This window comes from Octodon degus, unplaced genomic scaffold, assembly GCF_000260255.1.
Source record: "Octodon degus isolate 3935 unplaced genomic scaffold, OctDeg1.0 scaffold00027, whole genome shotgun sequence".
Classification (NCBI taxonomy): Eukaryota; Metazoa; Chordata; class Mammalia; order Rodentia; family Octodontidae; genus Octodon; species Octodon degus.
The window spans coordinates 13,241,124-13,266,848 of NW_004524603.1; the positions used below are offsets into that span (position 1 = coordinate 13,241,124).

The 25,725-nt window shown below is 45.2% G+C and overlaps 1 protein-coding gene, 1 pseudogene and 1 gene segment (V, D, J or C); all 3 read right to left on the reverse strand.

Annotated features, from left to right (window-relative positions):
* LOC105741891 overlaps positions 1-25,725 on the reverse strand; it is a 44,357-nt gene that overhangs the window by 6,308 nt on the left and 12,324 nt on the right.
* Positions 4,772-7,787, reverse strand: LOC101592638 (trypsin). Its single transcript, XM_004629031.2, has 5 exons — positions 7,748-7,787; positions 6,570-6,729; positions 5,725-5,978; positions 5,199-5,335; positions 4,772-4,955 (listed from the first exon to the last, which is right to left on the reverse strand). Exons 1-5 carry the CDS (start codon positions 7,785-7,787, stop codon positions 4,806-4,808), a joined length of 741 nt encoding a protein of 246 aa, XP_004629088.1. The 3' UTR covers positions 4,772-4,805.
* LOC101592261 lies at positions 24,062-24,822 on the reverse strand (annotated as a pseudogene).

Here is a 25,725-nt window from a genome sequence, read left to right on the forward strand (position 1 = left end):
CACTGGGGCAAGTGAGAAGTTTTTGTAAAGGCTTTCCATAGAATTGAATCACCGTGGCTCCCTGTCCCCACAATGTTACAGCTTTGTACAAAAAGGGCCCCTCCCATGGGCCCGCCTCTTGTAGGCCAACAAAAGGACCGGCTTAGTTGTTGCTCTGAGGCAACTGGAGGACAGGTAGGTGACATCATCCTCCACTATGTGAGGTGGTGGTGGGGTATGGACTAGATTGGGGGCGTCCTCCTCAGCCCAGCTTTTTCTTTAGGATGTTCTTAGCTCTTTGAGCAGTGTGAATTTTCCTCTCCAACCTATCAAGAAGCAGCAGCCCCTGTTTAACCTGGCCCTGCTCCTAGCCATGTGCCATTGTGAGGTCATACTTTTCAGCGGTGAACAAGACTTCTAGTACTCAGACATGATCACTTCGGTCACTCTCATGCCGCTAAGGTGGTCAGCCCACTGTGGCCCAGGTCTCTAAAGAACTGACTGAGATCTACAGAGAGTCAGGGCTGTTCCAGATCTAGATAAACTGAAAGTCGCGAGTACACGGTGCAAGGCAGCCTGTGTTGGCAGCAGCCGTGACTTCTCATTGTTGACCTTGGAATGAAAATTTTGGAAAAGGAGTTGGGGACATTCCTACAGGGGCCAGATAGAAAGACAGGCTGGCAAGTATTCCAGAAAAACCACAAGGCCCCATGAGCATGGCCACCGCTTTTGCCCTCTCTTCCCAGAGGGATGGAAACCTTCAAAGTTGTTGACAGATATTCTATTTTCCTTGCACAGGATGACTGTAAATTTTAAACCGAACTTGAGAGTCCAGAATACATCTTTCCTAGGTGGTGCTTCGTTCAGCTGCCTTTCAAGCTACTAGTTACAATCTAGATGAAGAAAAATGACAAGCTGAGTACATGGTGAGGGTGCAATGATATGGACAAATAAAAGCAGAATCAAAACATAAATCTGGGGGAAATACTTGGAATCTTTATCATAAGGGCTAATCACCCCCAAAATATGATGAGCTTTTAGAAATCAATGAGAAAAGGATAATCCAACAGACTGACAGAAAAGGGCCAACAGCAAATGGTTCAGAGAAAGACATCGAAATGCTGCTTAAGATTAGGGGAGATAAATTTCTCACAGTGAGAATGCAAAGCAAAGCTTCATGGAAACAATAATTTGCATCCACTTGATCAACAAATTTGCACTATAGAAGACTATTCTATTGGATCTTTAGGGATGAAATAAATACTGTACAATACATTGGTTGTTCTTAGCAGTGTACAGTAATACAACCTAATGGGGAACAATTTGGAAACAACTATAAATATTACAAATACATTTTTCAAATCCAGAAATCTCACCTGAAGAATTTATCTTGTAAAATATTCTTGCACACAAATTCAAAAATGTTTGTAATGTCTACATCATGTAGAATAGCATGAGATGGGACAGCATTCAATACCTAGCAGTGAAGGAATGGATAAACAGCCATATTTGATTGTGTTCACATAGTTGAATACATTCAATGCTTTCAAAAAGCATGATAATGGTTTATATTGCTAGCTCTCTAAAATACAGGCTTTCCTTTAAAAGAGGAAGCCAGGGAATTGGAAATACTTGTGCCATCTTTTGCATAACAACAGAGGCAAAAAGAAGTTTCTTACTTGGCTATGCATAATAAAACACTGGAAAGATAAAGTATTAATATAAGTAATTATTAATGATGAGTAGAGTGGACAGACACTGGAAATACAAATCACACTTCTCAGTGATAACTGTGTGGTTTTTGTTTTAGGGCTGTTGCGATGTCTATTAACAATCAAACCTAAATTCATAACATCTGAAAAGGAAAGAAAAACAACAGAATATGATTTTAAATAATCCATGAAGATCTGCCGCCTAGAAATAAACACTTGTTCAATTTTCTGTCATTTTTTCCAATAAAAATCAGTTTATAAGAGAAGCTGTCTTGTGGTCTTGAATTTGCTCCGCGGGGCCCCCATGCCTTAAGAAACAGGTAAAAATCACGTATTCCTATGATCCTTTGAGGTGAGGATTGAGTTCTCTAGCCTGTATTTAAATAAACAACCAGAGGGAAAATTCGCCCGCTGTATGGGTCTCAGGGCCAAGTTTGGGAATCCACAGCTTGTCTCCGGATGGGAACCAGGCAGGAATAAACGAGCTGGTTAGTGACGTATCCGGCTGGACAGAAAACCCCGGCAGTCTGCTGACTGATCTCGCTACAGCTCTCCCAGTGTTCTAGGGGTGATAAGGTCTATTGCGTTGATCGGTTGGAAGGTCCTGAGGTCTCCTTTTAATCCCCTTTCTTCATTGCAACACAGTTTATTCTGGCCTGTTTTCGTGTTTCCTTAGTTTATTCCTGTTTGCCTATCAATAACTCACAATAACTCGAGTTTTCTCTTAATTATGCACCTGATGACATGTATCCCAACTAGTCCTACAAACCGGAAAAAGCACTCTGTCTTGATATCATAGCATCTGAGAGGGGTTCGCCCCCCAATCCCCAGTTGTGCTCCTCTAAACACTGGGCCCAAAACAATGGACTTTTTTCTCCAACAGCAGTGCAGACCAGACAGGAATCAGTTTGAGGTTATTTCCCATTTTGACCAGCAGGAGGCAGGCTTTCTTTATTGTTGTTTGTATTTTTCTTTTTCTGAGACCTAGGTCGTTGCAATACAGGTCTGGCCACTTGAGGGGGCGAGAAGAATAGCGAATGCAACGGGGTGGTGGGTAGGGTGCAAAGAAGTGGCGTCTTCCTCAGGACGTGTGTTGGGGACCAGGTGACTGAGTAGAGAAACATTCCAGCCGCAGCTTAGCCCTGTGTAATTCGAGTTATTTTGCTCTCAGGGGATGCACGGACATCTGGAGGCTGACATGAGCTCTCAGTGATGAACACACAGAACTGAACCTGCGACCCAAGTTCCTCTCTTGAGTCTTGGCCCGGCAAGCCCACCCTGAGCCATCTGCCTGGGTTCCACCAGGTCCCTGCTCATAGCTTGGAGGTCTTGGGCATCCATGCTAGTAAACCTCTCTCTCAGTCTTTTATGGATAGAATGAGAATAATACTACCCCTGAGAGCTACATGAAGTAAGTGGATGCAGCATTTATCATGGTACCTGGATACAGTTAGAAAAGCGACAGCTGTTGTCCTTTCCACAGAGCATACTGGCCTGGGGATGTGTCTCCTTCGGAGATTCACAGATCAGAATGGCCTGGAACAGAATGATCTGGATGGTTTGTCAAATGACTGACTCCTGGGCTCCATCCCAGTGCTTCTGACTTAGTAGCCCTGGGGGTGGGATTCACTTTGCATTTCTCCCAAGTTCTCCAGGGCATGTGGCACCAAAGTTTCAGGGACTAAGCTTCGCAGTTTCATTCTTTTCTCAGTACCCTACCTTTACTCTTTCTTCCTGCTTTATTTGTTCTGTCTCTAGGCACATATATCCCAGGTTTTGTGTAATCCTTGGAGATAACTGGACAAGTAGGACAAAATCTGCCCTCCAGGTCCTCATAGTTGAATGCCTGGGAGGAACCTCCTATGACAGGAGAGGGCACAGGACAGTGGTGGACATCTGAAACTCAGAATGGAGGCCAGTAAGACCAGAGCATGGGAGACGGAGGTATCAGAGATCCTTGAGAGGGGTGGGAGGATCATGAAGCTAATGGCTCTATGGTGTCCAGGAGAGGAGACTAGAGACACACAGCCTGTTGGGTGGGCCAGCAGGACTTCTGAGCACAAAGGAGAGATACACAGAGATGTGCGGTCAAAATATGAGCAGGACCAGAGCAAGAGGAACCGTGCATTTCCAAATCCCTGGGAAAGGCATGACCCAGGCGGTGAGGCAGTGGTCAGGAGCCCTTCAGGAACAATCACTCTGTGTGCAGGGAAATGCGAGGGGAGCGCCTCAGGAGGTTCAGGGAGTAGAATGGGATGTTGGTGATGGCCAGCTGGAGCAACGCTGAGGCCAGGGTTGGTGGGTTCTTTATCATCTGGAGAGAATAGCAGGCTGGGCAGAGGGCATGCAGGAAAATGGGGTCTCAATCCCTAGCTCTGCCATCTGCTGGGCGTAGGCCATGGGTAAACCAATGTCTTTTGCTGGCCTGCTTTCCATCTGTCCTTCAGAAGTGAGAGTGAGTGAGTAAGAAATACCTATGAGCTCACAGGACTGTATTCCACTGGTATTCTGTGTGGAATGAGCCAAAGGCTCCTGAGAGTGTGATGGGTGGAGGTTCTAGGAGTCCCTGTGGTCCCTGCAGACACATTAGCAGATGGCTGGGAAGTGGCCAGTGAGACCTTATCTATCAGGACTTCTGTAGAATTGTGTTAGCAAGAACCCATATATCTGAGCAGACTCGGAAGAAACACAGGCAATTGGTGCTGAGGTTTCTCTAGACTGGGAGTGGTCTGGGCACAAAGAAGTTTTCCCTGCAGACAAAAAAGGTAAAGAAGGCTTTTCTACCCCTGCTGTGTGTGCACACATGGAATCATTTGGGACCCATCCGAGTGTCAAGGTCAAGGCAGCTCTTTATAACTACTTTGCTGATGCATATTTTTCTTGACTCCAGACCCTTTCACCCCCATGTCCTGATGTTTAGATTTCTTCTCTTCAAATGCTGCTCATCTAGTGCCCCATAGAATGTATTTTGGGATGGGGGAGATTTGCTTAGCTCTCAAGAGAAGAGATATATCCGCCTTCAGATTGGAGGGTGTTTCTCAGAATGATGATGCTAGAGCAGACACAAGTGACAAGCACGGGTTCACTTTATTGGTATAGGGATGAGCTGAGGGCTCAGTTGGCAGCGATGGTCTGCTGAATCCAGGAGACATAGTTGCACACCTTGGTGTAGACACCGGGCTTGTTCTTCAGAGCGCAGCCATAGCCCCAGGAGACGACTCCCTGGAGCTGACCATTGCACACCACAGGGCCGCCAGAGTCACCCTGGGAGGAGGGACAGACCATACAAAGAGGCGGTGAGAGGGAGTAGAGCTACACCTCCTCCGCACTTCAACACTCTGCTCTGCGGGCTCCATCCCTACCCCGCGGTGCCCACTTCCTGCCCTTGCTACGGAGATGTCTTCTGCATGACCTCCACGGTTACCACATGGAGCTGCCACCCTTGCCACCTGGGCCACTCTTATCCTGCTCCCAGGACATGGGTGATACAAGAAGGGCACCAATCACCTGGCAAGAGTCCTTGCCTCCCTCGAGGTAGCCGACGCAGAACATGTTGCTGGTGATCTCTCCGGGGTAGGCAGACTGGCATGCAGACTGGCTGAGCACAGGGGCATCCAGGCACTGCAGCAGGTCTGGGTTTTTGACTGTGAGAGGCAAGAAATGACCAGAGAAAGAGGAGACACAAGTCAGACAAGGCTAGGGGGAGATCCAGTGTCCAACAACCTAGGGAGCCCCTGGAGAGGACACCCAGGATCTGAGCCTCAGAACGGAACAATGACTTTCAGCTCCCAGCAGGACCACTGCTGCTCCCCAGTCAGGAAGTAAGGGTAACACATCCTGCGTTTATCCTATTTTAATTCTGGACATTAAAGTCCCTCAGGGCCTCGAAGCTCTATGGAGGCCATCACAGAACTTAGTAGGCGCTTGAAATGTGCTTTTAGGCTAGAAACAAAGGAGTTCAATGTTATAGACATGCTTGCTTCTGAGAAGTGTGAGGACAGAGGGCAGCAGGAGTGTGAAGGGCCCCACTCACCGCCAGAGCTCAGGGTGTTGCCCCAGCCAGAGATGAGGCACTTGGTGCCAGCAGACACACAGGAGGAGGGCAGAGACACAGTGGCCACCCGGGAGTTGAGGGATGCGGCCGAGGCGAGTTTGATCAGCATGATGTCATTGTTCAGGGTGTTGCTGTTGTAGTTGGGGTGACGGATGATCTTGGATGCCGTGATGAACTGCTCGTTGCCCTCCACGACGTTGATGTTGTGCTCACCCAGTCTCACTTGGATGCGGCTGTTGGAAGAGGGGTACAGTACAGGCTTTCTGTCTGTATTCCAGGACACCCCAGGATACTCAAATGCTCTGTCCAGAGGGAAGTCTGGGGGCTCAGGATGGGGTATGCGGCAGTATTGTAGGAGCAGTGGAAGTGGTAGGTGGTGCTGGGGCAAGACCTAGGCCCTTTGTGCTACAGAGGTAGATAGTGTGGAAGGCTGTGTGGTGAACAGGGAGATGCAGTACATAGGAGATGGGGTGTAGCAGGGATGGAGTATGGACTGCAGCTGGGGATAGCTCTCAGCTGCTGTCCCAGCCCCCTCCCCCAGCCCACGTGTAGCTAATTAGTAAAAGGTATTTGTCCAAGTTCTTGCCTGCTTTCGTTACCAGTCTGTACCACACCAAGGTGATTCCTCCCTGCTATTCTAACTCATAGATTTTGTTGGTTAATAGATTTGTTCAGTGTGGGAGAGGCTTGCTCTTGTATAACCCTCTCCTCCGGCATGTGAGCTGCTTCCAGCAACTTCTCTTCTCCGTCATCTTTCCCACCTTCCTTCCAACCCCACCAGCTGCCAGATCCTTGTACTCTGCAATCAGGAGCCCCACACTTACGACTTGTAGCAGTGAGCCGCAGACACCACCCACTGGCTGTTGATGAGTGAGCCGCCACAGAAGTGGTAGCCACTGTTCAGGGACACCTGGTAGGGAACAGAGTTCGCCGAACAGGTGTAGCCCCCGACGATCTTGTCATCGTCGTCAATGGGGTAAGCAGCTTGAATGAAGATAGGAAGGGAGAAGGCAAATTAGCAGGAGGTTAGAAGGTGGATCCCTCAGCCCTGTGATGGCTTCCTGCTCACTGTGGTTTCTTAATTAGCACAGTGACCGTAGGCAAGCAAGGAACACTGTCAACCCCAGTGTGCACCCTAGCTTATGGCTCTCCCAGTGTCTGTGCATGCGAACACATAGTTGTATATCTGAGCCCCTGAAGGGGCTGAGATCTTTTCTGCAGGCACAAGGGCGAGGGCACAGAAATGCTTCTCCTATGCTTTAGGTGGAAGGTGGCCCAGAAGAACACGCTGTCCCCTCTCTGAGCTGCATTCTCTCAGGTTCACCCCTGCTCTGCTCCCCATGGATGTTTGAGCCCCAGGTGATCAGCATGGTTTGGCCTAGCCAGGATAACTTCTCAGCTGAGTGGACATAGCTGTACCTAGGTTTTCCATCACCCAGATCTACACAGTGAAGTCAGAGGAGACAATGCCAGCTTATAGGTCCACCTAGGCACAGCAGAAGGAGACACTAGAACCAGCCAGCAGAATAGCTATCCTTGACCTTAGATACAAATCTGGAATTTCTAAAGTCACCTGGGAAGCTTAAATATGCAATGCCCAGGTCATACCCCAGACAGCATATCTGGCTTTCTAGCAGGGAGTCTCTGGAAAGAGCAACCTTTTCAAGCTCCTTAGGAGAGGTTGAGAACAGCTGTGGTGGACCCATGTGGAAGTGTTGGAGTCAAGCTGTGCGATGACTACTTCATGTTATGGGCCTTGCCCACCTGGCCTCCCTTGCCAGCCTCACTGGTCTCAGCCCAGGATAGTGATGGGGAAAGAATTAGGCAGGAAAAAGGACAGAGGTGAGGCTTACTGAGAGCCCAAGAAAGCAAGAAGAGGTTCTGGACAGGGTAAAACAAGTATCAGAGCTCAGTATGATAGGAGCTACCGCAGTGATGATAGGGAACAAGGGCAAAGCTTCTAGAAGAGAGTGGACTGCCCAAGGCAAGGCACAAAACTCACCAGCAGCTCCCACAAGGGCGAGGATCAGAAGAGCGTTCATGGTGACGATGTGGTTGAGCAGGTGGTGGACCTGTCTTTATACCTTCCAGGAGGGAGAGAGGGTACTAAGGTGACCAATCATGTTCCTCCCTGCACAAACACACCTGTAGCTTTTCCCTCTGCTGAATCTTGCATCAGCCCTTGCAACAGTGGCCACTCTGTGTGAGGTGATAAGGACACTTGCCTTCTGAGGCTGAGAGGGAGAGCAGCTGACATCTTGGAAGGATGTTGGGCTGGGGACAATCTCCCCATCTACAAGACTGGGCTTGCCTAGGCTGAGAGATGAGGGTTTGGAGGAAGGAGGATGGCCCAAGTCCTTAGAAATCCACTGGGCTTATGGGAATTTATTTAAATTACTTTGAGAATGGATTGATATTGACAGCAAGACTGACTGTTTTGGGGGTCCTGGAATCCCCAGGAGAGGAAAGAAATGTTGTCTAAGACTTAATACCATGAACATAAAGACCCTTCTCTAGTCTAATCTGCTGGGCAAGAAGGTCAAACCCAAGGTCTTGGGAGCCAGAATTTATACCAAGGTGATGAGAGGGAGACCCAGAGTTTCCTAGAAGTCTGAGCCTCTAGGTGGCTCTTCTTTTTACCAAGGTTATAAACAAAGAGTGTTTTGAAGGAAAAGTGAAAGTCAAGAAGGAGCTCACTCAACACATTAAAGGGATGGAAGACCAGTATGGCATTCTTCCTCCTTCTCAATGCCAGGACTTCTATTTATCTCATGGCTCACATACTTAAGTTTCGTGAAGCAGCCTTTTGGTTGCCCTCACTGTCTACACCATGAGACACTGAAAACTACTTGATCAGCCAGAAGCAGATAGTGGAGCGAGAATGTTATGCTCCAATCAGATATAAGAAATAGTGCAGACAACGGTAATTTGCCTTCTGATCAGAGAATCAGTAGCAGTAGAGTGATTAGTTCAAGGTAAAAGGATCAAGCACTAGGTTCAGTAACAAAGATGTGGGGAGGATTCTGGAATCTTCCATCATATGCAGCCAAACTATTATTCTAGGCCCCATGCAGAATGAATCTCTCCAGAAAGAACCCCAATGGGCACCTACCATGACTACCAAGCCTCAGCTCTGCAATTTATGGAGGCACAACCTGTTCAAAGGAATAGAGAGGCAGATGGAATTATCCAACATGGGGGCCATCTGGAGGAACCTTCTTACAAGATGCTCCTTTGTTCTTTGAAGCTCTCCTGAGCCCAGGGTAGAAAAAGAGTGAATGTTCTGGACATACTGAACAAAGTGAGCAGAGCCCAGGTCAACAGTGTATAATAAAATCGGAGATAGTAAACAGGAGGGAGGATGGAGGAAATGTAAACTAGAATTAATTGTGGGAAACACCAGTGTAGGGCTTCTAGAATAGCTGCTGGTGCCCCCCACTGGTATGGTTAAGCCAGCCCAGAGCTACACTATAGGAGACACATACCTCTCTATCTTGCATCCCTTCTACTGTCTGATGGGTTTGTACTCATATGTGTGTCTCACTTTTCTTCTTGCTGAAACAACATACCCAACAGCCAAAGTTAGAAGAAGAAAGGCTAATTGTAGCTCACAGTTTACAGAGGTTCAGTCCCTGGTCAGCTTGCTCCAAGGCAAAGTGGCATAGTGAAGGGGCATCACAGAGGAAAAACAGTTCATGGCAGACAGCAAAAGCCACAAGTGACCAAAAGTCAGCAGCCACAGCAGCCCTCTTTCTGCCCAGGGAACACACCCTAAGGGTAGGGACCCCCTATTATCCAGGGAGGGCTTCCCATTGTCCACTCCCAGAGCTACACCAAACCAATCAGGGGGCTAGTTAGCACCTTCCTGTTGTTCACTCCCAGAACTATGACAAATCAATCAGTGGACCAACATGATAATCACACATCCTTGATTCCAGCATCACACACTGCATCCAACCACCTCTGAAAAACTCCCCCATGACAGTGTGAGGCTTTGGTGGGACACCTAGACACAGGCCATAGCAGTGGGAATGCTGTCGTGTTTGTTCAGTGCTTGAAAGCTATACAGAAGCTTTGGCACATGTGCACACATACATGCACGCACGCACGTATACAAAATGATAGTAAGCTGCCTTTCCTTTATGTTAAGCATCACAGTTTAACTTTTCACAATGATTTTAACTGTCAACTATGTAGAATGAAGTTATTTCCATTTACAGGGGAAGATACTGAGGCTCTGAGAGATTCTGTTTTGTCCAAAAAATCATTTAAATATGGCAGCACTTGCTTAGGCAAGCGCAGGGACCCGGGTTTGATCCTCAGCACCTCATTCAGCAGCAGCCCTACTACTGGGCATGCCCAGCTAGCCACTGAGACCAGGTGTGGTGGCACATGACCGTAATCCCAGTGGTGGGAAGGCTGAAAACAGGAGGATCACGATGAGTCTGAGCTGCGTAGTGAGACCCTGTACCAAATACATTAAAAATAAAATAAAATAAAATAAAATAAAACAAATGGCAGCACTGCCTCTGATTACAGAAACACGTAAGGATTGTGTAGTGTGGGACTGGCTGCAGGTGGTTCTAACAGGTCTACTGGGGGGAATCATGCCCGAGGAACCCAGCTGGAAAATTCTACATCTGGTTCCCTTCCAGCGCTTGGCTTCTGGACAGATATGGAACTGCAAATTAATATCTCACCTGAAAGTTCATCTCAGAGCCTTACCTTTCAATGGCCCATGTCTAGTGCAAGAACATTTTCTCTGCTCACATGTGGCAGGCAGAGGCTCAGGAAACCAGGATGGAGGAGCCTTGGTAACAGGTGATGCTTCTGTGATGTCGCTTAACACACTGCCTTGTTCTGCCTCCTTCTTTGGGGTACTCATAGGACTGCTGTTTTATTTTTTGAAGATCACACAATTATTATATTTTTATTGATATAATATATGTAAACTTTACTATTGTAGCCATTTTAAAGTGTAGTTCAGTGGCACTGACAACATTCACGTAGCTGTATAACTGTCACCATTACCCATCTCCAGAACATTTTCATCTTCCCCATCTGAAACTTCGTACCCACTCAACATTAATTACTCATCCTCCTGTCTCCCACCTCTTAGAAACTAACATGATTTCTCCAAGTTTGATTGCTCTAGGGATCTCACAAAAATGAAATCAGACAATATGTGCCCTGTTGTGATGGGCTCATCTCACTTAGCACAGTGTCCTCAGAGGCTACTGTGGTGCGTATCAGAATTTCCTTCCTTTTAGAGGCAGAATAATATTGTACTGTAAATATATACTGCTCTTTGTTTATCCATTTGCCTGTTGATGAAAAACATTCTTTTTTGAGGGGCCGAAAGAATATCCCTGGACGTTTACTTTACATGACATACTAGTGTGGCCAAGCAGGTAGGAGTCAGCTCCTGCTCTTTAGTGCTGACGCTGAGGCTAATTAGCTTTGTAGCTTGAAATCAATCACCCATAGATATATACTGCCTGAGCAGTAGTGTCCTGAGCTGTACAATCTTGGGTCTGTACAGTCTTTCTATGGGATGATAAACTTAGAATGACTAGGTTCTTGTCAAGGACTGCTGTTTTAGTGAGGCTGGACTCTTGAACTAGCCTCTGTAGATACTGTGTACACCAGACTGATAGCCGCAGGGAGGTGTCACTGGCAAAAGAGAACATGGTGGGAAAGAGGACGTTTAGATTGGCCCTGGATCCTCTGACTCTGTCCTAAAGGGAATAGCCGTGGGCAGGGTGATTCCCTGGAGAAGAAACTCCTGGATGAGGCTTTTCATGCTATTTTGTGGTCCTCCTTACAGTCTGACATGAGCTTTCCTCAAGGCATTTGGAATCGCCTTTCATGCAGAGAAGGAAGTTGTAGGTGGGGATTGTTACCACCTATAGATGAGTAGGGTAGGCTCAGGTCTAGCTGCTTAAACTCACTTTGGATGTCTATGACGTTCTTGTCTAGCCCTTTGCTCAGAGCTATAGAATCCTTTGTCTACCCTTCCACGTCATTTTCCTAGTTCATGTTTGGTGTTTAGCTTACCAAACTCATGATTTTCATTTATGATAACCATGAAGTTTCTGAGTTCTTATGCTATGTCAAAGATTGTGTAAATCTTTCCTGGACCTTTTTCATTTGCTTGTCACCACCATAGTGTCAGATGAAGCATCTAAAAACTTGGAGTTTAAGCAACTTCTCTAGAGAGACTTGGATAAGAAATGCAAGGGTGTTATCAGAATTTCTCCTCTTCTCAAACTAAGTGTATTTCCCACAGCATTGCTATGGGATGGAGTCTTTCCAAGCTCTTGATAGCATAAAAAGCACACTTTGTCAGATTCTATGTTACTGTTTTCTTCTTGCATGAAATAGGCCCAGGTCAAGGTTTTTTTCCTCAGATCTTAGTCAACTTCTTGGGTTCAGGTACCCTTATCCAGACTTTTTTTCTGATGGTACTGGGGCTTGAACCCAAGGCCTTTGTACCGAGCTCTGTCTTTAAACTTTTATTTTATATTATTTTCTTTGAGATATGTTCTTACTACATTGCAAGTTGCCCAGTGTAGGCTCAAACATGAGATCCTCCTGCCCCAGTCTTCCAGAGTGCTAGGATTACAAGTGTGCCCCACCATGCCTAGGTTTTGTAGTCAAATTATTAAAGTTCAGGCTGTCTTCTCCCCTAAAGCTAAAATCTCTTCTGTTGCTTGTTCATATCTCCCTAACAGCATTATTTTTCATCAAACAAGAAATTTTTCTTGGATATTTCTTGGATATTTTCATCCTGGGAACTACTGAAAGTGAAGAGGGTGCTCTGTGATCCAGAAAGATCTGAAGAGCAAGGCTAAGGCATGGAAGCTTGGAGTGATCAAAGTAGATCAGCTGACTGGAGTAGATTGGTCTCATCTTTAACCCATGAGGTTCCACTTGCATATTTTATTGGTTCTTCAAGTTTCCTGCACCATGCAGAGTGAATGGGGATGTCTCTAGCAATTGAAGCTTTAAGGTTATTTAAAAATAGATTGATTCCTGTTGTGAATGTGTCTTTCTGCTCCCACCACAGCCACTCCTTGTCCACTCCTTGGAGTGGTTGGACAATTAGTTACGCAGTAGAGAGCCAGCGCAGCATCTAGGAATAGCATCGTTATAGACTGTTGCTATTGGTCCACCTGTGAATTCCATGAAACACAGAGTTTGATACTTGATGTTTGTACTGTTTTAAAAGACTTTATTTGTTTGTTTGTTTGTTTGTTTGTTTGTTTGTTTGTTTGGTATAGGGTCTTGCTATGTAGCTCAGTAGTGATGCTCCTGTGTCAGCCTCCCCAGCACTGAGGTTACAGGCATGTACCACTATGCCTAGTGGACAGCATAGCACACCTGGGTTCCAGGGATGGCACAGCATGTGGTACTGGGGATCAAACCCAGGTCTTTGCATGTGCCAGGCAAGAGCTTAGACCACCGAGCTATCTCCCCAGCCCCTTGATGCTTCTATCTGTTTTTCTAAATCACATTAGGTTCAGATTGAATCCCATAAACCAGGTGAAGCCCCATGTCCAGTTGGCCAGCTGGTCTCCTTCTAGTCATTTGGCTCATAAAAAGTCAAGATTCTGCCATCCACTTGGACAGAGCCAACTGGTGAACCCATTCGCCTCTAGGGCAGCTTGGCCAAAAGCATCTTCTGAAGGATTTCCAGGCTCAGAAAGGGGTCTCCATCCACTCAGAAACAATTCTAGTCTGAGAACTTCCAACCCCAAGGCCATGGTGTTTGAGCAGGTGGTTCTGGGCTTTGCGTCTAAAGAATCCGTAGCATCTGTTCCATTTCCCAGGCCTGGGTAAGGCAGCAGAGGGGGGTCGGCACACAACGTTATGCTCCTTCCTGTGTAAATAGAAAGCTTTGTTCAAATATAAATTTGAGAACTTCATTTTCTTTCTGTAGAACAATCCAATTAATTTCTTAGTGAGTTCAGATAATCTCAACTCAGATCTTTGTAGATTATTTTTTTTAAATTCTACAGAACCTATTGCATTTTGACAAGTTTTCCTTTTGGAAAGTCATGTTTATTTACTCATTCAATAGTTACTGGATTCCTGTGATATTCCAGAAGTTCTAGGCTCTAAGAAAAGAGCAGCAAAGAAGAAAAAAAGGGTCCTGGCTTTCGTGGCATTTTTTGATCCATCCATCCCCATGTGAGGAAGTACAGATGTGACATATTTCATTTCAGAAGTAGTGACTAGACGGTGTTAAGGTGTACTGTCAAAATGGCATGAGGAACAGGTAGGATGATCAAGAAGGTTCTCTTTGGGGAAATGACATTTGAGTTAAGACCAGAACAAGACAGAACTAGCCATGAGAAGGTAGAACTAAGAAGGCTTTCACAATCCCCCTCTGAATCAGTAATAAGAACCCCAATACACACAACTCTTTTTTTTTTTTTTTTTTGGTTAAATAACCTTACTCCACAGCATATGCATATATACTTTGCCTTTGGCTTTAAGTATAAAAACTTATGCCCTGAGAAATGGACATTAATTCATTCAAATATTCTTCTAAAAACTACTGTAAATGTGTTTTAGGTATGAAATAACATTTAAGAAATATTGGTGGTTTAAGAAAATAAATTCTAAAATGGTCATTATCAAGTAATCTAATTCCATTAAACCTGATTAATTTTATTTGTTTGTTTACTTTTAACGTATTTGTTGTTATAGGGTCTTACTACACAGCTCAGACTCGGTGATCCTCCTATTTTCAGCCTCCCCAGTGCTGGGATTACAGGCACATGCCACTAGGCCTGGACTCCAGAATGTGGTACTGGAGATCGAACCTGCACTTAGCGTAAGCTTATCTAAGCAGGTGCTTTTATCCTGCTGAGCTATCTTGCCGGCCCCAAACCTGATTAATTTTAATTGTCTGTAAATTTTACAGTGAAACTCAGATTTGATCTAATTAAAACCACGAAAAGAGAAAAAGTTGAATAAAATACAAAATTTTATAAGGGAATGTGATCCTTCACTTTGAAATGATTTGCTCATGTTAAAATTTCAGTTACAATAGTGATAAATTTACATATTATCTATACATTCTGTCTTCTCCAGGCACAGTGTTGTATACTTTACAGGAATAACTTCTCTTTTGATCATTAGCCCTCCTTAACAGATCTCATTGTGACCCTAATTTTGTGTGTGTGTGAAGCTGAGGCTTATAGAGCTTGCACAATGTGTTCTCTAGTGATACAGAAGTAGAAGGGAGTTCTAAGCTCAGGCCTGTCTGTCGCGCCAGTCCTTGGCCTTAACCACACTGTCTCAAAGCTTTTAAGAGGCAATTTTGCTATATTATAGGAAGGTGCTCTCTGGGGCAAGGCCTACCTTTCAGCGACTTTATTGACCTCAGAGGGATACAGAGGTATGAAGCAGGAAGGGACGCTAGCACTGAAGCAGGAAGCTAGTAGCACTTTCATGTAGCCAGGCCACTCGCTTAGGGACAGTGAACAAGCTGGAGCCCAGGTGTGGAACTGAGGCAGGGAGCTAACGGGCCTTTAAAGCAACCGCCGATAGGAAGCAAACAGGCAAGGCACCTTTTGGTGCTGGATGAGGGAAAGAAAGCCAGTGCCTATTCAAAGGAGCAGCCGATGCACTTCTCTGAGCAAAAAGCCACTGGGTAATCAAAGCAGAAAGCCGCCTCCCTCCCCGAGATAAGCAAGCAGGATATGCACAGAAACCAAGAGGGCCCGCAAGAGCAGAATGCTTCCTTTGTGCAGGGTGACCCTGTCTGCAGTGTGGCCATCTCTGCAGACTCTGTGTGTTTCTTTCTTACAGTAAACTATTATTTTGGCCTTAAAATGGACCCAAGTATGATTTCCATGTATTCAGCCAAGACTGTTTGCTAGCTGGTGAGAGCAAAGGCCCATTAGATAAAATTGGTATAAGCACAGACCCCTGTGGCCTAGACACTGAGTATGTGTGGAAGATATGGAAGACCTCCCGGGCTCGATTTAGATGGAACTGCACAGGACTGGGAGCTAGGATATAGTAAAGCCACGATCTCAGGACAGCGACACACTTCCTTAAAAGACAAGCTAGAAAGCAAATCTCAAGGCGAGTAAAATCAGTTAAAGAATCCTATTTATTGGTCTTGAATTCAGATGAGCAATTTTAAAATTTCCTGCTGATCTATGATCTGTGAGTAGTTAGCACATTCCGGTTTTGGATAGACAGTTCGCGTAGCCAAGGCGCACACTGAGAGTCATGCAATCAAATGGAATCAGGTCTGCAACATCCCAAATTACTTGGCAGAGGCAAAAGTAAACACTTCCTGGGAAACCCACCCCTCATTGAGTATTTAAAGAGTTCCCAGAGATGAATTTACCATACCAGATTGGAAGGAAATAAGCCCCCTGTCTCTGCCCCTGCCAGTCAGCAGACTGTACCAATAAGAAAACCAGATATAAAAAGGTACTAGACACTGGCATTATCAGAAGAAGTTCCAAGCAGATGTTTAATATCCTCAAAGAAATAAAACAAGTTAGGAGATGCACAAGGAGAAAAGCAAGCGCAGGGACAAGGGTTCCATCCCTGGCACCACATGCCACTCTGGCCCCACCTCCAGGTGCACTGAGCTGGCCACTGGGTGTGGGTATGGTGGTCACACCTGTAATCCCTGTGCTGGGGAGGCTGAAACAGGGAGATGACTATGAGTCCGAGCTGCGTAGTGAGATCCTGTACCAAATACATAAAAAGAGAAAGAAAAATGGCTACTAATGTTTCTGTAGGACCTAAGAAAGTTAAAGTTAATTTGATGTTAAGAAAGAGCTTACTGGGGCAGAGAAGTAAATTAATAAACTGAACAATAGTTCTTTTTCGTTTGGTTGAGGTTCTTTGGCGTTCTGTATGCTTCAGTTACCTGAATGTCAGATTGTTTCCTCATATTTGGGAAGTTTTCTGCTATTACTTCTGCCCATATTTTTTTAATATCATTTGTGTTGACTCCTTCTTTCTCATTGATGCCTATTAGTCTCACATTGTTCATCTTTGCATCATCTTGCAGGTGATGAATTATTCTTTCCTGCATCCTCGTTGTTTTTAAGAGATCCTTTCTTACCTTTTCACTAGCTACACCAGCATCTTCAAGATCTGAAACTCTGTCTTCACATTCACTTAAACGGTTTTGCAAGCTTGTGATTGAGAGTTTCATTTCCTCTATATCTCTTTGACTCTGCTTCATGCGATCTATTTCTTTCCTGTATTGCTCTTTCAAGGAATCCGTCATTTTTCTAATCTCCTCTATTTTTTTTATCAATATCTTCCTTAGAAGCAGTTAGAAATTCTTTTACTGCAGTGTTTTTTTCAGATTGGGTTTCCCACTTATGTTTCTGTAGTTGCTTCTTTACTTCATCTGCTATGAGTTCTGAGAGTTCTTTTTTTATTTCAAAAAAGAATTGTGCTCTGATTTCTTCTATATCTTTCTGCTGTTGCTTATTTACTATCGACGCCCTTGATTCATGCATTTGAGCCGAGCTAGTGTCCTCCGCACTTGTTCTGGGTGGGCACTGGGTTGCTTCCATATGTTTCTGCATTTGATTCTTTAGTGCAGATGTTACTAACTCAGGGATTTCTTTTTTCATTTCCAATTTGAGGTCTTCTATATCTTTCTGCAGTTGTTTTATTTCAGAAGCCGTTGATTCATTGCTTTCAGCTGTGTGATTTCCAATTTGTTGTGTGTTAGTGTCCTCTGCACTTGTTACGGGTGGGCTTGGGTTCTGGGGTTGCATTTTGTTCCTTCTCATCATTTTGTGTAGCACTGTCCTCTGCCCTTTGTTGTAGATCTTTGCTGTAGTTATAACCTTCACATGTACTGAAGTTCAGGTGGAGCTCTACAGAGTTTGGAGTTATCCAGCTGCGTCTGGCTTAGGTCTGGCTGCTGTGCTCAGCTCCTTCCCGCTGCGGACCTGGGCTAGGACTGGGTCTGGGCGTTCCTGGAACTCGGCAGAAATTCCTACTCGGTGGGAGGGGTAGGGAGGTAGGGCGGAGTGGTGGGGGGTGGCCCGAGGGGGTGGGAGAGGGTCCGGCCCATGCTGCGCCTGGGCTGGGACTGATCCCGCCAGCACAGGGTAGCAGGAAGCTCTCCACACGCTCACTGGACCTGGGCTAGGACTGGGTCTGGCGGTTCCCAGAAGTTGGCAGAAATTCCTACTCGGCGGGAGGGGTGGGTCCGGCCCACACTGCACCTGGGCTGGGACTGATCCCGCCGGCGCAGGGTAGCAGGAAGCTCTCCGCACACTCACCGGACCTGGGCTAGGACTGAACAATAGTTCTTAAGAAATCACCCAGAATATGAAAGAGAAAAGCCAAAAGAAGAAATGTGTGGCTGAAAAAGTAAAGAGATTTTATAACAAGAATGAAGGAGGAATGCAGGAGAGACTTACTGGTTGGGCCCAGGGATGAGCATCTGGAAGTGTGGACTGAGTTCTCACCTTGTGAAGGTTTCCCTTCACTACTGCCTTGAAGAATCACGTGTGTATTATCCTGCAATGTTGATTCCCGAATAACGCATGGCCCAGCCAGAAAACAGGCCATGATATTCACCTAGATATAGATGAATTAAATTAAACCCTGGGTGTAGATGGAGGGTAAAGGGAGAACATAGAGTCGGGGTACCATGAGAGTTTTCAGATATGCCAGCAAATTGATTATTCCCTCTTCTAGATATGCTAGATGTTGTAGCTCAAAAATCGAATGACAATGAGGCAAGTCCAAAAGCTAAAGAGGCGCTTTATTTTAGCAGGTACCCTGTGGCGGTCTCTACGCAAGAGTGCAAAGAGGCGTGCCAAGCATTGACAAGGATCAGTATTTAAGCTTGAAAACTGCAAAAACAGGGAAGAGGTGGGTAGGAAGAAGTGGCAGGGTCATTAGTTCATTGGGTGGTCCCACTGGGTGGGGTGCTGAGTTGCCAATGGGGGTGCTGAGGTCATGAATTCATTGGGTGGTCCCACTGGGTGGGGGTGCTGAGATGAGCAATCACTCAGAGTTCTTCAGGATAAGATAAGGTTTGGGTACAGCTGTTTGTCAAGATAAGGCTTGTGTCACAGGGGTGAGGGAGTTGGGAGGGGTAGGCGCATACAAAACAGGAACACGGCGAGGTTAGAAGGGTAACAAGATGGAGTCCATTTTGTCAGGGTATAACACTAGAGTCTTCCTTGATTATGCATTGTATATAATAATGGACTGCTCTGCACGTGTCTGATTTGGTCATTTTCAGATTAAGTAATCCCTGGATCTTAATACCATGCTGAGGCCTTCATGAGACAGAGGCAGCTTTTTAAGGAAGAAAAGTTGTTGGGAACTATAAGAGAGGAGGGCTTTATATCTAAGCCTTGCCTGTTCTTGTAGGAAAGTTTTCAAGTCTGGCTTAGAATTTCTCCCACTTTGTCATCTGTAGTTCTCAAGGATAACTGCAGGAATTCAGTATGCTAAGACAAAGAGGAAATGGCCGTGGCAAGGGACCTGATTCAAGGTGCCTCTAAACAGAATGTCCTTCAGCACTGTGGTGCCGTAGGTTAGAGAGCTTCTCAGGGGGCTTCTTACGGGGCTTCCCCAGAGGCAGCGCAAGTGAGGAGCATGCAGGTAAGCTTCCAGCCACCCTGGACAGCACTCCCAAGTCTTGCGGGAATGAGCACTTCCTGTATCACAGACCTCTGTGGGCTCTTGCTGCACAGTGAACCTAATTCTCACTGCCTTGTGATTTTTTTTATTGAGGAGTAAGAGATAACAAGCTTCGCAGCTCATCTCGGTTGTGCTGCTGGTTCTGCACTGTAACTGAGTTGGCTGAGTCTACAATAAAGTAACGGGAAGCCGTCATCACAGGCTTGCGCTGCTATCAAATCTCTCTTGCAGTGGTCCAAGTTCCACAGACCATGCAGCAAGCTGACCAGAGTAGCACTGTCAAGTGAAATATACTTAAAATTGAATATAGCATCCAAAGAGGGCCAAGCATTGCGATGCTTTCTCTATGATGAGTGATAGAGGCGCATGAGTTTATTTCTTAGTTTAGAAGAGATATTCCAACATACTCTAGAGCTCTGTAATATCTAAGCTCCCAGCATGGCATGGCAGGCCTCTAATATTTGTCATCTTCTACCTCGATCTGGCATACTTGTGTCATCCTGAGGTATTATTTAATATGATTTCTAGCCCTGTTCTCTAAGAACTTCAATACAATAGACCAGCAGATTGTCAAGATATTTAAGGTCCTCCCATAATATTTTGTGTTAGAGAACAGGCCACCCTTATAGGCTTGTGATAAACTGATAGAAAATGGGATAGATACACCGATGAGACAGAAGAGCTCAAGGGTATTTCTAATCCTATTGCTTAAAGGTGAACTTCATCTGTCTGTCTCTACTGAGGATTCCTAACCGCTCCTCTGGATAAAATTGTATCCTTATCATCACAGGAACTGCTCTTGCTATCTGTCATGAAAGCCTGCGGAGCGCGAAACAGGATTTTTCCCTGCTCCCAAGCTACGTTAAACCTATAAATGCATGTACTTTTGTCTCTACACAGGAGCTGTCCCCACCCCACCCCATTCCACCTTGCTGGAGGTCTCAGGCCCTTCTAGGGACAGCTGGCTTGGAGGTAGCTGAAGTTGTTGCTCAGATCTTTGATCTGTGTTTAGTACTGCATCTCCAGTACCACAGTAATAGAAGCTGCTGTCTTCAAGCTGCACAGTGCTCACAGTCAGAGGTGAAAATGTTAGATTTGGGCAGCTGATGGGAAACTTGTCCTGGCAAACCTGCTCTCACATGTGGTCTCAGAGCCTTGATCTGCAGCTGCAAACAGCACCAAGCTCTAGCCCAGGAGATGACGGCGACAGAACATCAGGGAGACTTGGATGCCGACCCAACCCCAGATTGGTCTGGAGGTCCCATTTTGACTGTCTCTGCTCAACTTTCAATAGAAGAGATGCCAAACACAAAGCTTAGTTCCATAAAGACAGACCAGACTGGGGTCAGATAAACACGAAAATTTCAACTTTATTTAATTTATTCCACCACAGTTCCCAAAGGACCCGGAGCACTGTCTCCTTTTGTTTTTTGTCTCCTCTATCATTCTGTCAGAATCCTGTAGTCTCACCTCTTGCCTTCACCTTCTGTCTGATGGCTTCAGATTTTGGGGGGCAGAAAATCTCCCCACACCTCTGCTCAGCATTAGGATTAGCCCCAGACTTCCCATGGGACAAGATCCCTACCTCATGGCAGGAAAACCCACATCTTTAAGCAATGATTTTTCCCCTTGAGAACAGCACTAAGAACTCAAGCTGCTGTTCATCTTCCCTTACAATGGTGTAATTGCTTTGCTGCCTGCTGTTTTCTTCTCTTCTAGTAGGAGGTTGAGTTTCTGCGACACATGGAGCATTATTCTGCCCTCTAGTGGCTCTGTGTGGCTCTTCACTTAGGGTGGGTGTTTAGTCACGAGGCATCCCAGCATGCATCTGCCACATGTCCATCAGCTCCTGGTCCTCCTCCTCCACCTTGATGGATGTGCTGCTTGCATGTGCTCTTTCGGGCGTACAAGCAATAATGGGTCGCAGTGTTGACTCCAAGGAGCTAACGTTCAAAGTTGGAGGTGTAATGAAACTTTACAACAGAATTTCACCTGTCTGCTTTCGTCACTCCAGAGGTCCCCCCTTATCGCAGATGTTACGGTCCTTATAACCCAGTGATAAGTGAAACTCAGCGAAGCAGCGTCGTTATATTTGTTCTAGTATTTTTATAGATTTTAAGGCTTTATAAACCCTTCCCACACTCTTATAAACTTTTCCCAAGCTTTTAAAAATACTTCTAATTTTATTATTATTTTGGCCAGCTCACCTGCCCTGAGGGCAGGGCTGGTGCGACATGTGCTGCAAGGGATCGAACTGCGGTCCCCCGTGCCTGCCTGAGTTTGCCTAAGCAGGCACTTTAGACCGCTGAGTTATCTCCCGGCCTAACACGTCTCATGTTCTTAGCCATTTTCTAGACTTGTAAACCTACATAATTTTAAGAATATACATTTACTGTGTGGTACAGTGTGTATTCATCCGCCAAACAAATACATACTGTAATTGTACTGTAAAACATAGTGTATTTTATGTCAATTCAACATTCTTTTAATATGTTAGAATTTACATTTTAATGTATTTTTATGTATTTTAATTTGAGGGGCAAAAATCATTAAAAACATAAATACTATGTGTATAGATATGTATAGAGTACTGTACTACAAAATCCCACAACATAGCAAACAATCTATTGGAAATAATTGAGATTAATATTTTTTTAAACCCATGAAATGGTGAGTACTTCAAAGTTAAGCCTCGTCCACTAATATTATAGACTGCCTGACAGTATTAGACGTTTAGTTGAATGCAAACACTTATAGTATTTAGATGCCAATAGAATATTCACCTCTGACAGGACAAAAAATAAAAAATAAATAAAAATTTAAAAAAAGAAAAAAAAATGGAAATGGAAAGAAGCAGTCAGTGCTCTAATTAGCTTCGTCTCCTTTTTTCAATTGTTTGTACTTTTTCTTTTCTTAATTTCTTATACACTGCTCCAGTTTTCTCTTCTTCCAATATCTGGTAATATGAATAGCTGGTTGTAAGACAATACCATGTATTACAACAAAAACTGTGAAATTCATATTACTTTGTTAAGTAAAATTCTGTCTGAGTTGTCAAAAAATAATAATAATAATAAAAAGAAAGTTAAGCCTTGTAATAGCGAGGGACTACTGTATTGTTGTCCTACACTGAACTTAGGAGCCCTCCCACCATTCATCTGCCAATAAAATGACTTGAATTCTATCCCCAGATAGATCAATTTTCCCGTTTGGGGGGCTTCAGGCTCAAGAATTCAGTTCGTTTCCCTTCTCCTCCCCTACCTCACTTGTCAATTCACAAATTAAACACTCACATGTGTTCCCTCCTTTCAGTTGTCCCTTTCACAAGGACTCTGTGTCCCTCTGCTTAGTTCCTGGGCATTTGTAATAAGGTTCTCTTTATTTTAATTCAGCTTACTATGAATTGTGAAGCAGATTAATTCCTCTATAGAATCTGACCACAGCACAACAGCCCTTTTTTGATGTTTATTGACTGCTCATTCTGGTTTCTCCTGCCACATCATTTAAATAGTTTATTTTGCATAAAAACAAAGCTAATATTTCACCACTTACTCAGTGATTTGCATATATTAGTCTGCTAACAAGCTATGTTTTCAGATTGTTAGGATCGCTATTCTCTCCTTTCAAATTTTTGATTCGTACGAAAGGGTTTCATTTTGGCAGATTTGCGCAAGCCTGTAGTATACTTTGATCATTGTCACAATCCGTCCCGCAGCAGCCTTCCACTTGAGGAGTGTGTCAGTGTCGTACTTTGCTCCTTCTGTTTCCCCAGCAGCCCCTCTCCCCTCCCCCTGCATCTGATTCCCTTCCTCTAATCATAGCCTCCTTCCTACTTTCTTGTCTTCTGTGTTTCTGATTACACATAGTAGGGAGAACATGACATATTTGTCCTTTTGAAAAGTCTGGTTTATTTGGCACAACGTGACAGTCTCCAAGCCCATCCATTTTCGTGCAAAGGGTAGAAATTTGTTCTTCCTGTGGCTAACTTATACTTCTATGCCACCTTGACTTTATCCAGTCATTTGTTGATGGGTATACAGGCTGCTTCTATGTATCAGCTATTGTTATCACTCCAATTTTACAAACTCACAAATTGGGAAATCTTACTGAGGAGTCTTTTTAAGAGAGAGAGAGAGAGAGAGAGAGAGAGAGAGAGAGAGAGAGACTCTGTCCATGCAGTGTAGGCTAGCCTTGAGCCTGCTTATGTACCTCGGGCTGGCCTTGATCCTCCTGCCTCAGCCTCCGGAGTGCTAGGATTACAGGCATGTGCCCCCATGCCCAGACATGTACTTAAGAGTCTTACCCTGGTAAAGCTCACATAATCCACGAGAAGTGACAACATGAAGACTTAAGGCAAGTCTATGTGACTCTTGTGACAAAATTCATTGTAATGTTGTCAAGGATGGCCCCACTTTTGCAGTGCCCTGTATGTTGTGAACTGAGTACAGTGGACCAATACATTTCGCATTGCACCTTGGATACTGACAACAATATGTCTGGACTTTGTTTTATCCTTCTGGGTAGAGTTGGGATTTTTTAATTTAATTTTTTTACTGGTAAGCTGGTTTTATTGATTAAAGGAAATGATTTTTTATCACAGTCTATTTTACAAGTTAAATATATATGTGAATGCATGAAATAGCAACGCTAGGAAAAAGCTAAACATGGGCAGAAATGGGCATTTTTTCCCCCCAAAATCCAGGGCCAAAGGAGGCCACTAGCAGAGGAGGGGCCAAGGCTGGGGACAGGTGCTGGCCTGGGTGCTGGCCACGCCCTCCCTGTCTTCGGTGGGAGACAAGCTCGGAGGAGCCACCTGGTTACCTGCAGGGCTGGTCCCAGGTCTCATGAGTCAGGGCAAGGATGCAGATGCAGGAAGCAAAGCAGTCTCCTCCCTAGGCCCGAGCTCCGGAAGCACGTGCGCTCTTCGCTCAAACGTAGAAAAGTCTCACTCTGGATGTGCTTACCAGAAGGTCGTTGTCAAAAAATTTTGTTTCTATGATAAAGTTCCTGGTGAGGACACTGGCGGGCATCATCTGGGACTCGGGGGCGGCCTCTATCAAGGACTGCCAGGTGTTTGTGGAGTTGGGGATCACAAAGCCAAACTCGAAGAACCACTCTTCTAGGCACTGGCCTTTGAAGTAGACCTTCTGTTTCAGGTGGAACTTTTCCATTTGCTCTGCTGAAGAGAAGTTCAGCTCTCGAGACACTGCTTTGCATTTGAGGATTTTCTTGGGAACGCGGGCTTCATGTTCCACACCAGGGACAGACAGGTCTTCAGTTCCTTGCCAGAGAATCTTTCCTGTCTCAGAGTCTCGAAGGTTCATCCAATTGAGTTGGAAGCCGCTCAGGATCTCCCTGGCCCACTCGTCCTTGGCTGACATGATGCAGCGGCGGCCGCCTGTGACTCTCACACACTGGCCAGCCGGGGCCTCTGGGATGGTGCTCAGGAGCCGAGGGCCGATCTGCAACCGGGCCTGGAGACCTCAGGTTAGCAGCCGCAGCGGCCAGACCCGACCGGCCTTTCCCTCTAAAGGAAATGATTTTTCTTGGTGCATTTCAGCTATATAAATGATCACAGTCTTCATGGGGAATTTGCATCTGTATATGATATAACTTGATGGCTATTTTTTCCTCATTCCCCTCCCCTCCTTCAACCCTTCATTTCATCTTTATTTACACAAGTTTTGTTTCCATTTTTTCCTTCTTCCTTGTTTTTTATTTTTTTCTTCCTTTCCCTCTCCCTCATTCCTTGTTCCCTTGCCCATTTGAACATTCACTTCCTATTTCACAATGCCTATTACACATTCAGGTCCTTATTATCCTTTCAGTTGGTTTCTCATGCCAGAGCAGCAAAGCTATGTTTACACGTGTGTGTGTGTGTGTGTGTGTGTGTGTGTGTGTGTGATTTATTTAGGAGTAGGGCCACAAAGTGCATTCATTTACCTAGAGATGTCTTAAGCTTATTCTTCTTTATGGTAGCATAGTCTTCCACTGTGTAAAAACCCACATCCTTATCCATTCACTAGTTGACGTGCCTTTAGGCTGTCTCCAAGACTTACCTACTATAAACTATGCTGCTATGAACATGGAGGTGCACATAACACTTTGGTAGGATGCTTTTAAACTTTTCCAGAAGATACTGAGAAGAAAAATAGCTGGGTCACTTGTTTTCTGAGGAGTCTCCACACTAATCTCCCCAGTGGTTGCACCAGTCTACACTCCCACCAACAGTCAAGAAGCATTCTCTTGGGGCTGGTGAGATGGCTCAGTGGTCTAAAGCACCTACTTAGAACAAGCTAAGCAAAGCACAGGGAC

Excerpts from the sequence above, each read along its gene's own strand:
- LOC101592638 (XM_004629031.2), bottom strand. The coding sequence starts at position 7,787 with ATGAACGCTCTTCTGATCCTCGCCCTTGTGGGAGCTGCTG. Across the intron at positions 5,979-6,569 it reads GCGGCTCACTGCTACAAGTC|CCGCATCCAAGTGAGACTGG; the intron begins GTAAGTGTGGGG and ends CTCTTCCAACAG. Across the intron at positions 4,956-5,198 it reads GAGGCAAGGACTCTTGCCAG|GGTGACTCTGGCGGCCCTGT; the intron begins GTGATTGGTGCC and ends CCCTCCTCCCAG.